Source organism: Rhincodon typus, chromosome 7, assembly GCF_021869965.1.
Source record: "Rhincodon typus isolate 14 chromosome 7, sRhiTyp1.1, whole genome shotgun sequence".
In the NCBI taxonomy this organism is placed as follows: domain Eukaryota; kingdom Metazoa; phylum Chordata; class Chondrichthyes; order Orectolobiformes; family Rhincodontidae; genus Rhincodon; species Rhincodon typus.
Window position 1 is genome coordinate 48,619,246 of NC_063338.1, and position 15,466 is coordinate 48,634,711.

Below are 15,466 nucleotides of genomic sequence, written 5' to 3' on the forward strand. Positions count from 1 at the left end.
AAAACCTTGCTGCAAATCCAACAAATATTTCTTTTCCTTTTCTGATTCATCAGTCACACTGCATCAAATCTTTTTCCATGGTCTCGATTTCCCCTTCAATCATACAAAACAAAAAGTTCTTTTACGTAACAGTTAGCCCATTTAATAAACACTGCATAATAATCATACTTTTTGCAATTGTCTGTATGCCATACCTTTACTGTACATTTAGTACCTTCCTATGACCTCATTCCTCCCTATTTCTGAAACTTTCTACAATCCTTTATGATTTCTGCACTCCTTTAATTTTTCATTGCTTCATCACTAATGGTCATGCCTTCAACTGTCTAGGCCCTAAACTCTGTAATTTCCTTCCCAAACCTCTCTGTCCCTCCCCTTTAACACCAGCTTAAAATCTGCACTTTTGACCAAACTTGATCACTTGTTCTAATAGTTCCCAAGTGGCTCAATGTCAAACTTTGTCTAATGCTACGGTGAAATGTTTTATAAGTAAAAGGTCCACATAAATTACATACTGCAACAATGACGACAACCTGTAATGAAACAATAACATTTTGAAAGCTAGAGATTAAGGAATCATGCATTAATGAAGCAAAAGGTGTTTCACTTCTCAGTGATCTGATAAGTCAAGGCTTTACCTGTTGAACATCCTGCTGAAAAACACACAGCTGAAGCCGTTGGTGCAGTCGGACTTTGCGGTGCTGCCAGATACTTTCAAGCCTTCTCTGGTGATGCAACACTTCATGCACAATGTCTAAGACTCGATGGACTGCTTTGGAGTAATTTGCAGTTGCAGTGAGTGAGTCAGAATTTCCTGGGCTTAAAGGTCGCTGCAGTACATCTAGAAGAGCTTTGCCATCCTGACTTACCTGTGACAAATAACATACAAGTTGTATCAAATCTGCTGTGCCAAACTGAACAATTGATCCAGGCACTAATAATCAGTCGCCCATGATTCAACTAAATCCGCCCAGCTTCCTTCAATGTTTCTCTGTTTTATACTGCTAAATGTGTTTATTTTAAACTTACAAATTACTCTATCTTATTTACAATCATTAACTCTGCCTGGCTTGAACACTCATGCTCAAATGGCTGTTTGAAGCTATTTCATGGCCTCAAAAAGCATTTTCATCAACAAAACAAGCTGACAAGTATAACCAATTATCTGGAACTGTACAAACTTTCAAGTGCAAAGGACCATAAAATGGGATCGTCATGAATTACATAGACCAAAAATTGTAAACACTACAGATGTTTTGAGTTAACAAGTAGATCAGTAGATACTTTTTACAGGACACTGACTGAATTACACTGCAGAATTTACCAAAGCCAGGTCAGAAACTTCATGGGAAATAGTGTAACTGATTGACAATTGCTTTATAATCAAATAGACTGAGTAACTAATAACAGAGCAGAAGCTGAATTAATAATAAGCAGAAAGATAGAATAAAGAAAGCAGTCTGGTGATTATGTGTACTTTCCTCAAATGAATGTGTCAACCTCTTTTACCTCTGCATATGCCTGTGTGATCTGCTCATACAGAGTCTGATGATGGTGAATTGCAATCTCCAAATCTTGCATTTCAGATGGAAGTCCTCCTTCAGCACAGGTTTTGCACCAGATATCAACACTTGATAAATACTAAATAAAATTGGAAACAATTATTAATACTAATCATATTTTTCCATTGTAAAACTCTCAGTGAAATTAAGTAAAAGAGATGAGGAGAATTTTTTACACAGCTATTTGTTACAATTTCCATGCATTTATGAAATAATGGTAGAAAAAGCTTCAATAGTACCTTTCAAAACTGAGTTAGTACATCTAATTTGTGAAGCAATGGGAAAGATGAGACGAGATCTAATTATTAGTTCTTTAAAGAGCAATCCCAGGTCTGATCAGCTGATTTGCACACTACAGAAGGAAGCCTTTTTTTTTATTCGTTATAGGATTGACTTTATACTAATCAAGTTATGCTGGAATTGAAATCTCAAGACATTAGTCATAAATCAGTGTGGGAATGAGGGCTGGGGTGAGTGAAACAGCAAGTGTGTAATTGTTCCAGCCTCTGAAAGAGAAGATCCAGAAGATTTTAACCTCCAGGTTATAACCCAATATCAAGTCCTAACCACCTGCTCCACAACAGCAGCTTTAAAACATAAAGAAAATGTGCCTCCTTTGGCCCCTTGTGTCCATTGTCAATTGAAAGCGAATTGAGACTTCTGGTTGTATGAATGTGCAGAGCCTTGTAAGGCATACAGGTAAAATGAAATGCACATACCAATGATGTCACTGACTTCACCGTATTAGTGAAAACTCTGCTTCTCTGTGTATGCAGCCTTCAGGTTTAGGACAAATTAGGTGGGTTACAGAAATGAAGCAGGAACATGGTGCAAAGCTTTCTCCCTACATTCATCATAATCCTTTAAGGACCCTGTATACACTGAGTAGGAGCGATGAAAACTGAGCAATTACTGTTTGTTTGAGAACAGCGAGTTAATTTCACCATGGGTCTGATGATAGATAGGTTTTCTACATTTTCAGCATTTTAATCTTGGAAATGTTATTGCTTTTGAAAAGTATATTTTTTGTACATTTTTCTGGACTGAGAGAAATAGATAGTTTCTTTGTTTCTTTAATTCATTCACTGGATGTAAATGTCACTGCCTAGGCCAGTATCATTTAAGACCATAAGTCATAGGAGCAGAGTTAGGCCATTCAGCACATCAAGTCTGCTCTACCACTCAATCATGGTTGATATGTTTCTTAACCCTATTCTCCAAACTTCTGCTGTAGCCCTTGATCGCCTTCCTTGTCAAGAACCTATCTGTCTCTGACTTAAGTACACTCAATCACTTAACCTTCACAGCCCCCTGCAGCAATGAGTTCCACAGATTAACCACCCTCTGGGTGAAGAAATTCCTCCTTATTTCAGCTCTAAGTTATTGTCCTTTCATTCTGAGGCTGAGCCCTCAGGTCCTAGTCTCTCCAACTACTGGAAACATCTTTTGCATGTCCACTCTATCCCAAGCCTCCCTGTATTCTGTAAGTTTCAATCAGATCCTCCCTCATTCTTCTAAACTCCATCAAGTACAGATCCAGAGTCCTAAACTGGTCGTCGTATGATGAGATCTTCATCCCTGGGATCATTCTTATAAACCTCCTCTGGACCCCCTCCAAGGCCAGCACATGCTTCTTCGGATAAAGGGCCCAAAACTCCTCACAATATTCCAAATGTGGTCTGATCAGAGCCTTATACAGCCTCAGTAGTACATCCCTGCTCTTGTATTCATTTCAAAATGAATGCTAACATTGTATTTGCTTTCCCAACTGCCAAGTGAACCTACATATTAACCTTAAGAGAATCCTGAACTGGGACTGTTAAGTTTCTTTGTGGCTTCCAATTTCTGAAACCTTTCCCCATTTAGAAAATAGTCTTCACCTTTATTCTTCCTATCGAAGTGCATAACCTCATATTCGATGCAGAGGGGAAGGGGTGTTTTTTGCTTACTGTTTTTGACTCACAGTTAGTTAGGTTTTCTTTTAACAGGATAAATTGAAACCCAGGATCAGTGGCCCAGCACAAAAGAGTGACATCTAGTGCTCATTGTTAATTGTTCTTGAGAATATGGCAGTTGTCTGAAACCACTACAGTCCTTGTTGTGTAGGTGTACCCACAGAGCTGTCAGGGAGGGAGGTGCATGATTTTGATTCAATGACAGTGAGGGAATTATGATACAGTTTCAAGTCAGGATGTTGTGAGGTTTGGAGGGGAACTTGCAAGAGAAGGCATTTCCATGTATCGTCTGCCCTTATCCTTTTTGATGCCAGAAGTCACAGGTTTGGAAATCGCAGGTAAAGAAGACTAGGTGACGTTACTGGAATGCATCATGTAGAAGGTACACGCTGCTGCAAACATGTCTCTGTGGTGAAGACAGTGAATATTGAAGATATTAGATGGGGCACCAATCACTCTGGCTGCTACATCCTGGACCGTCTTGGGTGTTGTTGGAGTTCCACTCATTGAAGCAACTGGGAGTACTCCATCACACTCTTGACTTCTACCTTGCAGATACTGGATGGATTTGAGAATAAGGACATGAGTTACTTGCTGAGGAATTGCTACTCCCTGACCTGCCCTTGTTGCTTAAGTATTTATATGGCAGGTCCAGTTCAGTTTCTGGCGAATGGCAACCTCAAAGATGTTGTTAATGGGGGAGTCAGTGGTTATATTGGCACTGAAAGACAAGAGCGGATTCTCTTTTGTTGAGATGGTAATTGGCCGGCACTCATGTGGTGTGGATCTTAATTGCCACTAATCAACCCAAGCTTGAACGTTGTAGGTCTTCCTGTATTTGGACATGGATCGCTTCAGTGTCTGAGGAGTCACAAATGGTTCTGAACATTGAGCAATCATCAGCGATTTCTGACTTTGTGATGAAGGGAAGCTCATTGATGGAGCAGCTGTAGATGGTTGGGTCTAGGACACTATCCTAAGGAATTCCTGTAGTAATATCCTGGAGCTAAGATCATTGCCCTCCAAAAACCACAACCCTATTCTGTTGTACTGGATGTGACTCCAGTTTTGTTGGGACTCTTTGATGCAAGACCTGATCAAATGTCGCCTTGATGTTAAGGCCAGTCACTCTCACCTCAGTTCTGGAGTTCAGATCTTTTATCCATGTTTGAACTAAAGCTGTAACTTGGTCAGGAGATGAGTGGACCAGTAAGCAGATTATTGTTGAGAAGTGCCAATTGATAGCACTGTCACCAAGTATTTCCATCACTTTACTCCTTATTGAGTGTAGATGATGGGGCAGTAATTGACTGGCTTGGATAGATCCTGCTTTTTTTGTGCAGGACATACATAGGCAATTTCCCATATTAATGGGAAGACGCCAGTGTTGTTATTTCACTGCAAGAGCTTGTCTAGGATAACAGCAAGTTCTGGAGCACAAGTCTTCAGTACTTTCGGGAATGTTGTCAGTGCCCATAGCCTTAGCAGTATCCATTTCTTGACTTCGTGTAGAGGGAATTGCATTGGCTGAAAGCTGCAATTTTGATGTGAGGGATTTGATCCATTGAAATAAAACAAAAATAAACTGTTGATGTTGGAGATCTGGAACAAAAACAGAAATTGCTGGCAGAACTCAGCAAATCTGGCAGCGTCTGTGGGAAGAAAGCAGAGTTAACATTTTGAATCTTGTGACTCTTCATCAGAACCGATAACAGTGAGGAAAACCTGGTATTTATGCTGAAGGTGAGTTTGGGGGAGGGTTGGGGGAAGGGAGAGGTGAGCAGATAGGTGGGGCCCAGAGAGAGAGATATAAAAAGTGTAGGTAAACCAGAGGATTATGGATGGCAGGGCAGGGCAGAAGAGAAGAAATTTCTGAAGAAGGGTCCAGACCCGAAATGTCAGCTTTCCTGCTCCTCTGATGCTGCTTGGCCTGCTGTGTTCATCCAGCTCTACACCTTGTTATCTCAGATTCTCCAGTTCCTACTATCTCTGAATCACATTACATGGTTTGCTTTTAGCACAGACTATCCATTCTGTGCTGACTTCAGTTCTCATGATCACTTATTCAGTTTCTCTTCTGCCCTGGCCTGCCATCCATAATCCTCTGGTTTCCCTGTCACTTTCATATCTCTCTCTCCTGCCCCACCTATCCACTCACCTTTCCCTTTTCCATCCACCCACACGTCCAACTTCATCTTTAGCATAAATACCAGTTTTTCTTCACTGTTATCAGTTCTGATGAAGAATCATTGGACTCAAAATGTTGACTCTGCTTTCTGCTCACAGATGCTGCCAGAACTACTGAGCTTCTCCAGCAATTTCTGTTTTTGTATCTGATCCATTGTTGTGTGATTGCTTAGATCTGTCTGCAACTTGTTGCTTAATCTGTTTAGCATGCAAGTAGTTCTTCACTGAAGCCTCATCAGGTCAACATTTCAGTTTTATATATGCATGATGCGACAGCTAGCTTGGCTTTTGGCACTTTTTGTTCAAACAGGGTTGATCTCCTGGACTGGTGGTAATGTTAGAATGGAGGATACACTGAGTAATGAAGTTACAGTTCATGGTTAAACATATTTCTGCAGTTCACACTTCATCACGGATGTTTAATTTAGATCTGCTTAGTCTGTTTGAAATCTATTCCATTTAACACTGTTGTAGTGACACAAGACAATGTAGGGTATCCTCAATGTGAAGGCAGGATTTTGTCTTCATTACAACTGCGCAGTGGATCTCTCCTACCAACACGGTCATGGACAGGTGTATCTGCTACAGGTAGATTGGTGAGGATAAGGTCGAGTAAGTTTTTCTCCCCTCTTCTTGGTTCAGTCTAACAGCTACGTTCTTTAGGATTTAATTTCAGATTCAGTTCAATCAGTAGGAGTGCTCCCGACACAGTTGGAGATGGATGTTGAAGTCCCCCACCCAAAGTACATTTTGTGCTGTAATCACCATCAGTGTGTCTTCCACACGTTGTTCACCATAGAGGGGTACTGATTCATCAGCTGAGGTGGGTAGGATTTGGGAGATGGGCAGTAGGTGTTAGCCACGAGGAGGTTTCCTTATCCATGCTTGACCAGATGCCATTACATATCATGTGGTCTGGAGTCAATGTTGCAGACTTCCAGGTAAACTGCAAAGCAGTTCTGAGGAAGGGTCACTGGACCCGAAACGTTAACTCTGTTTTTCCCTTCACAGATGCTGCCAGACCTGCTGAGCTCTTCCAGCAACTTTGTTTCTGTCCTGTGGGCACTGTGCTGCCTCCTCTGATTGGTCTGTTCTGTCGGTGGGACAGAACATATTCAATGATGGTGATGACGCTGTCTGGGACATTGTAAGGCATGATTTCTTGAGAATGACTATGTCAAGCTTTGACTAAACATGTTCATAGCTCTTTCAATTTTTGTTCAAGCCCCGAGTTGTTAGTGAGAAGCGCTTTGCAGGGTCAACTGAACTGTATTTACCTTTGTCATTTTTTTTCATTCATTCACAGGATGAGGGCATCACTGACCAGGCAGCATTTACTGCCCATCCCTAATTGCCCAGAGGACAGTTCAGAGTCAACCACATTGCAGTGGGTCACGTGTAGGCCAGACCACATAAGGATGGCAGTTTCCTTTCCTAAAGGGCATTAGTGAACTAGAAGAGCTTTTCTGATAATCAGCAATGATTTCATGGTCATCATTAGATTCTTAATGCCAGATATTTATTAAATTCAAATTCCACTATCTGCCATGGTGGGATTCAAACCTGGGTCCTGGGTCCCCAGAACGTTATCTGGGTCTCTGGATTAACAATCCAGCAACAATACTACTAGGCCATTGCCTCCCCAGTGCCTTGGTTGATGTCAGGTGGTCCATCCGTTATCATTCCTCTTACTAGACTTTGTAGCAGTTGGATGCAAGTGAGTGACTTACTAAACCATTTCAGTGGGTATGTAGGAGTCAACAACATAAAATTTTGGATCTAGTGCCAAATGTAGGCCAGACCAGGTGAGGATGGCAGATTAGGTTTTTTAATTTTTTTATTAATTTATAATTCTCATTATCTTTCTTAAATGTTACACTACCTCTGCATGTGCTTCTAATCTCTTCAATTAGCTGTAAGGAGGCTCGATGCCCCAGCCTCTAGCATTGCCATCATACATGTAGGGTGGCACAGTGGCTCACTGGTTAGCACTGCTACCTCTCAGTGTCAGAGACCCAGGTTCAATTCCAGCTTTGAGTAATTGTCTGTGTGGAGTTTTCTCGTTTTCCTGTGTCTGCGTGGGTTTCCTCCCACAGTCCAAAGATGTGCAGATTAGGTGGAATGGCAATGGTTAAATGTGGGTTACAGGATTGCGTGAGATGCTGTGCGGAGGGTTGGTGCAGACTTTATGGGCCAAATAGCCTCTTTCCACACTGTAGGGATTCTATGTGACAGTGCAATCGGAGAGACTCCAATCTAGGCTATTCCTCCTCACGGCAAAAGTCCTAATTTTGTGCACTGTCTTATTCAAATTTCCTGATGTCTGTTTCATAAACCAGAAGAAAATTGTCACTGAACATCACACGTGACATGTAGAAATACACTGTATATGCATGAATTCTTCAGTTCACCTAATCGTTATTTTTGACTTCAATCTGTCAACTGACATATCAATACACAGTTGAATGAGAAATTTGCTAAATCTTCCTCATGGAGCATTAGAAACGTAATGCTAGGACATTGTCAGACTCACAGGGTACAACTATCACTCATGGAAAGTACCAGTAGTCTGGGTTCCAAGAGACAATAACATTTGGTGATGGCCTCCCTGTTTAAGCACTGGTGATGATAGTATAAGTTCAACAAGTGTATTTGCACCAAGCTTAGGGGATTTAAGTGAGTATGTACATAATAAACTGCAGCAAGAACATTTGGATGTGCTTCATGCATGTGCTATGGCCATTTCCTTCTACTAAAGCTAAACAAAATAACCTACTGGCCATCAGAAATCTATCAAAAACCATAGATGACATCTAGCCCTCAAAGATTAGGGGAGCTAGTTGAGAAAATAGGCTAGCTGTCTGATTAGAAAATCTAAGTTTTTAAGACAAGCACTATATCCGTAAACAGCACAAGAGAAAAGGCCTCCTAAAATTAATAAAGTTATGCATTCTCCTTATTATCTAAACTGAGTGATTAAGCTATAGCTCTTGTTTGCATGGACTCCAAAAATGTACTACAAGATTGGGACAATTGTGAAATGAAGGGGTCTTCAGCTAAATGAAAAAAGTTTAATTTTGATAACAACAGCAACTCGTGTTTTTATGGCATCTCTAATACAGGACAATCTCCCATGCTGTTTCACAGAAGAATCATCCAAAAAATGTGCCACTGGGCCACATGAGGAGCTATCAGGATAGGCAAGTATAAGCCTGGTAAATAAGGTAGATTTTAAGGACTATCTTAAAAGGAGGAAAGGGACAGAGAGACAGATATTTAAAGAAAGATTCTAGAGATGAGGGTTCGGATAGCTAAAAGTACGGCTGCCAATAGTGGAGCAATTAGATTTGATAATGCCAGAATGAAAGAAGCACAGAATAGGACAGCACAGTGGCTCAGTGGTTAGCATTGCTACCTCACGGCACCAGGGACCCGGGTTTGATTCTACCCTCTGGTGACTGTCAGTGTGGAGTTTTTACATTCTCCCTCTATCATATGCGTTTCCTCCCACAGTCCGAAGATGTGCAGGTTAGGTGGATTGGTCATGCTAAATTACCCATTGCATCAAGGGATGTGCAGGCTAGGTGGATTAGGCAGATAAGGTGGTGGGGGCTGGGTCTGGGTGGGCTGCTCTTCACAGGGTCAGTGTGGACTAGTTGGACCAAATGGTCTGTTTCCACACTGTAGGGATTCTATAATTCTCCTCACATACATTACAGGTAAGATTACTGGATTTGGTTTTCAAAGAAAAATTAATTGAACTAAGGAACATGATCCCCACAAGCCTGAAATTCACAGCAATCAATACAAAATTTACATATTTAATTATAATAAGAGTAGCTCCAGATATATTATTCAAGGTGCTTCTGAAGTCTTAACACATTGTGAAATTACAATCAATTTGAATGCAGCTAATTCATCGTATTGCACTTACAGCAATAACCTCCTTAAACCCCTTTAATTGACACTTCAACACTGTAATTAAATGTTGCGTATAACATGTTTACTATTTAAAACCCTCCCAATAATGAGAGTGACTGACTAATTAGAACTTAAAGAATGTATACAACTCAAAGGGATGTTCATAATTATAATCATTTGTAGCAGGATTGTTATTGTGAAGCAGTTTGTGTTCTTTTTAAATCTTTTATGCAGATAAAAATACATTTTTACAAGAAACATTGGGAATGGATACAGAAAAAGTACATCTTGTTCTCTTAACAAATACAGGAGGGGTGAGAAATGTATTTGTATGGCACCACCCATTGGTACCATTGAGCTAACCCGTGTAACCATGGCATGGGGCACTGTCTGCCCTTAGGAATTGACTTAGTCTGCAAAGGAGTTCTAGCGACATCCTAGGATTTCTTAATCAAAGCCTCCAAATAATTTAAACAATGTTGAACTCACAGAATGATTTAGAAAACCTGATGGCAATACTGTACACTATACTTCATAAAGCTGACACTTGTTACAGTTTTGTAAAACAGCTCCCTTGGTCCCAAAAATCAATTTTGAAAGTAATTACCACAAACCATTCATCAGCAATGATTTCAGTACTCGGAAAAGACACATTAAAGCAATTTTAACCATGCCCTTTTAACCGTAGAACCGAGAAAAACCTTGGAACAGTGATTGTTTAAATTGAAGAGGTTAAAAAGTCCCATTATTAGTATTAATTTTAAACCACAAAATAATACAGTGTAAGACTGATGTTGATTCTGTAACTGATTCTGAGATACATGTACAGTCTCTTTTTTCAAACCTACCTGTTCGGCCTTCTGGTGAAATACAGCAGACATTGCCAAGATAGTGCTACGCTCATCTAGAGCAGCTGCAAAACTCTTCCACTCTTGATCAAGTTGAGCAGATATCTGCTTGATCTGCTGGGACGCATAATGACCAGCTTCTGAAAGTCTGGATGCGACAGACATGATGCGATTGATGTTGACATATGCATTCTGAAAAAGCAGAAGATTGCCAGTTACAAAATGAATTATAAATGTCATGTCATCACGAATTCAGCAAAATAGTTAAGTTAGCAAATCAACATTTCTAAATTATTTTCAATGTGGTGCAGGCAGTTACTTTCCCTTTTTAGTAAATATAAGTGTAATCCCAAAAGGATGCTTTGCCGATTTGTACGCAAATCTAAAATGTCACAATGATCTATTTGAAATTAATAAATTAGAAATACATTCAAAGGAACTTATTTAGACAAAGCAGTGCAATAATATGAAATGTTTTATTAACTTTCCCAATTACTATAAAGTTACACTATACTCAACCAAATTGTTCATTACAAGACTCAAAACATCAACCCGGATATGACTGAATAATCTAAGAAACAAACAGCAAAATTAGGTCTCCAATTTCAAAGCACTACCTATTTTGTTCTATGTGTTTACATCATGCTTGCTTTGGGTACACCCAATACCTACACAGTATGTGATATTGAGTAGGTATATGGTAGAGTGGGGATAGGAACAGAAATCACAGACACTGGTACTGCTCCTGGCCCAGGACTGTGGTCTCTGAGCCGAGCACAGTGGGCCCTCTAGAGTCCCAGACCCCAATTATTGGGCACTGATGAAACCCCCTTCCCAGGCTCTGCAGCAGGTGACCATGGTATCTACTAAAATATAAACTCATGTTGCAATGTTCTGAAACAGGCCACTAATTTCTCCAATCAGTTGACAAAATTTGGAAATTGATGGTCGTGCACTGGCTGATAAACATAATGCTACAAACCTTAATACATCCTCACTCAATATGGTTATTTGACTCAATGCCATATTCCTCTTTCTTAACTATAAAGTCAGTTTTGCCCTCCTCTTTTATAAAAACAAACACATAGGGCTAGATTTTTAATATCTCTGTCAGTGTCAGAATGACAGCAAGCAGGTTTTCAAATTCTGACCCACTCTTGGGATTCCTTCAAAATTAGCAATAAAGAAAGTCATGTGATCTTCTATGCATTTTGCGTGATAACAAGTCTCTGTGCCTTGGTTACAATGGGGTCTAGGAGGCCCAGTACAAGTGTTAGTGTTATGCACGTGCCACATTTAACAGTTGAAGACAAAGAGAGAGGCAAATGCTTTCACCATTGCAGACTCGCTCAAGTCTCAGAAATGTTGAACACAGGGAGACACAAGGAGGAATTCCTGCAATCAGCCAAAGGACAAACAGAAAAGGAAACATTCTCTGGTCAAAGAGATAGAATTCAGGGAAACCTAAAAACTCCAGTAAATTTGACTTGGCCTGACAAGAGGAAAGAATCCTCAAATTGAGGTACGCTGCTGAGGGTCAATTCAGGATTTCTTGGAAAACTGAGGGAAAGGACTTTTGATGGTCACTATGACTCAGCAAAACAAGGCAAAGCGAGCTCAAAGGAAGTTGGGTACAGCTTTTGCCTGAATCCTGTACATTCTATTTAAATAATATAAATATAGCATAGGGCTGTCATTCGTGTTAAGAAACTGAGAAGGTAGCTTTTCTGTAACTTAAAATATTAATTGCCCTACTAACTAATGTTTAGTTGATGTTACTTTTAGTTTATTTGTTTAAGATAGCCAAAATCTTAAAACTTGGAATCTTGTTACTGGTTCATTCAAGTCAGTCACTGGGAATTCAAATCTGGTTTTGAAAGTTATTGGTCTTCAAGGGGATCATAAATTGAAGGCTCTTGCAGGATACCAACAAAGAAGCAGGGATGCACACACTGAATTTTCCAAGAATTTAAATAAGCAGGAATTCAGATACTTTTGTAGCATTCTATTAAAAGTTAACTTTACTATATTGCCCGGGCACTTGCTAGAAAGGGAGAACCTTTTTGTAAATGCCTAGTGACAGTTAACAAAGCATAAATTGACATTGGCAGAAAAATTGGAGTTAGTTTTAAAAGTCAGTGCAAAGAAAGCAGCAAATACTGAAGTATTGTCTCAATCTGACTTTTGAGGAAATTAAATGTAATCTCAAAAGCACATAGATTGAATTGGCTACAAATAATGTAATTTAGAAAAAAGTGAAAGCCTCAAATTGGAAAGAAATGAAAAACAGATAGAAAAGCTGAGAATTTGAAAAAGGAAAATGAAGACAAATGCAATAACATGAACTTGACTTTCAAGAAGAAAGGAAAAGGGGAAGAAGACTTGTAAAGGTAATGTCTAAAATAGGAAGCGGGGAAGAGAAGCTTAAATAATGCAATGGTGGTAGCATTAAAAAAGTCATCATGGCTCAGATTAATCTCGCAGTTTTGATTTGACAAGGAATATCTGTCTAGTGCCTAAATTCAGTGAAGGACTTGAAATGTTTGATAAAATTGCTATAGTGCTATCGTGGCTGTAAAACTGTTCAATGGGTTACAAACTAGTTATAATGATACGGGAAGATTGCTGTGCTTAATGCCTATGAATTAGAGACAGAAGCTGACAGACAAAAGTTTAGAAATTTAACAAAGAATACAGAATGTACAGTTGCTTCTGTGGACTATACTACAGTAAAGGAAATATAGTTTGATAGATATTAAAGGTTACGATGGCTGATCAAGACTTTGAAAACTTTAGAGAAGTATTTCTAACAGAGTAAGACCATAAAATTTTGAAGAGAAGCTGTAATAATGGCACGTAACTATGACTTTTCTCACTCAGAATTCAAGACTTTCTTTCGGAGTTATCGGTCTCTAGACTGATCATAACATGTACGATAACTTAAACGTGTTTTAATATCCTGACCTTTAGATAGGGCAAGAGACTGTTAAGTCGCCTAGTATTGTGAAAATGATAGAGCTTTCAGATGTATTAGAATACATTATCCAGTCAAGAAAAGTGTTCCTCTACACTAAACAGTATTTAGCTTCAAACTGCGGTGTCATTTCCATCCTGTTCCTTGATACTTTCATTTATTGACAGGTTATGCATCAGCGCAGCATTTGAAGCATTAGATCTGATTTTGATTATTGGCCAAGCTTTAAACCCTTTATTGTATTCAGTTCAACAGGGTAAACTGTAACTTCCAAAAGCATTGTTTCAGAGATAGTAGGAACTGCAGATGCTGGAGAATCTGAGATAACAAGGTGTAGAGCTGGATGAACACAGCAGGCCAAGCAGCATCAGAGGAGTAGGAAAGCCTCTTCTAAGGATGCCTACCTTGAAGAAGTTACCCTCCTCCCTCCGGAAAGACCTCAGTGGATCTCTCTCCCACTGCAACTCTCTCGCCCTACTTATTTCAGAACCCCCTTCCCCTTCCCCATTTCTGAAGAACGGTCTAGGCCCGAAACATCAGCTTTCCTGCTCCTCTGATGCTGCTTGCCCTGCTGTGTTCATCCAGCTCTACACCTTGTTATCTCTCTTCCAAAAGCATGCTTTCTTTTTTGCAGCAATTACTAAACAACTGTTTTTGACAGTTTTATGGCTTCTTAATAAGATTAAATTTTTTAAAAAATAGATTTTGAATGGCTATGACTTTTAATTTTCATAGAATATGAGTTCCCTGATTGGGTTTGTTAATCTAGTCCAATCATGGAGCTCTGGCTGACAGATAAGAACAGGAGTGTCCGATATCCTGTTCACTCTGAGGGAGCTGGTTCAGTGGCAAGGACTTTCCAAGTGTAAATAAAGGGTGACTGAGTGGTGGGATTCCAGCCTTTGTGCAATTATTTCAGGGAGCAGTGGAAATATGAAAGAACAGAGATAAATGACAAGAGCGTGGAGATGTGGGGACACGGGGATATATGAAAACAGAGGGCCCAAAGTATTCATCAAGAATAATCCCTACATTGCTGTCTCCACATACAAATTACCTCCACCATCTCTTATTGGTTCTATCCTTTCTTTAGCTGTCATCACGCTGTTTACATATTTACAATACTTACATATTTGCATATTATATATTTTGGTTCTTCTTGAAGTTACTTGAAAATATTTCTTCATGCCATCTGTTTATTTTCTTAATTGCCTTTCTCATTTATTCCCTGAACTTTATATATGTTTCCTAGTTTTCAGAACTTTTGGAATCTGATATAAGCTTTTATTATCCTATTCGACATGCTCTTGAGCACCAGAGGAGGTCTCGACATTTGTTATATTTATTCTTAACTCTCTATTGCTCCTTCTTGAATATCTATTATGACTCTGACACTGATTTATCTTCAAGTTGCTGTTTCTAGTCCACTTTTATCATCATAGTTTAAAAGAATTGGCCTTTTCCCAAAGTAAAACATTCACTGTTCAGGCTAGATTTTTATAAGGCCTCAAGGTCAGGACCTAATGTTGGCAGGAATTAAGAACCCTGGTCCTGCAGCACATCTCAGGTTCCTGATGACTCCAGGACAGTTTTGGTGCATGTGTGTGCATGTATGTGTCATCAACGGGAAATACAGTCACCATCTTAGGTGTTTAATATGGGCTTCTAATTCAGGATTGAAGTTTTGAAATGTCTGGTGAACCTGAACAGTCTCATCTACATTAGTGCTAGCCGTTGGTTTTATGTTGAGGGCACAAGTAAAATTATTTGCAAAATAAAAACCAAAAGAACTGCAGATGCTGTAAATCAGGAACAAAAACAAAGTTGCTGGAAAAGCTCAGCAGGTCTGGCAGCATCTGTGGAGGAGAAAACAGAGTTAACGTTTCGGGTCCGGTGACCCTTCCTCAGAACTGATGGTGGCTGGGAAAACGCCAGCCACCATCAGTTCTGAGGAAGGGTCACTGGACCTGAATTTTCTCCTCCACAGATGCTGCCAGACCTGCTGAGCTTTTCCAGCAA

The 15,466-nt window shown here is 39.7% G+C and overlaps 1 protein-coding gene across 1 annotated transcript in view; it reads right to left on the reverse strand.

Annotated features, from left to right (window-relative positions):
• The window catches only part of kalrna (kalirin RhoGEF kinase a), a 675,519-nt gene that overhangs the window by 338,193 nt on the left and 321,860 nt on the right, over positions 1 to 15,466 (reverse strand). The window contains exons 7-9 of the mRNA XM_048598757.1: positions 10,474 to 10,665; positions 1,510 to 1,641; positions 639 to 869 (exon numbers count right to left, since the gene is read on the reverse strand). Coding sequence (XP_048454714.1) covers positions 639 to 869; positions 1,510 to 1,641; positions 10,474 to 10,665 — 555 coding nt within the window. The remainder of the gene's footprint in view (positions 1 to 638; positions 870 to 1,509; positions 1,642 to 10,473; positions 10,666 to 15,466) is intronic.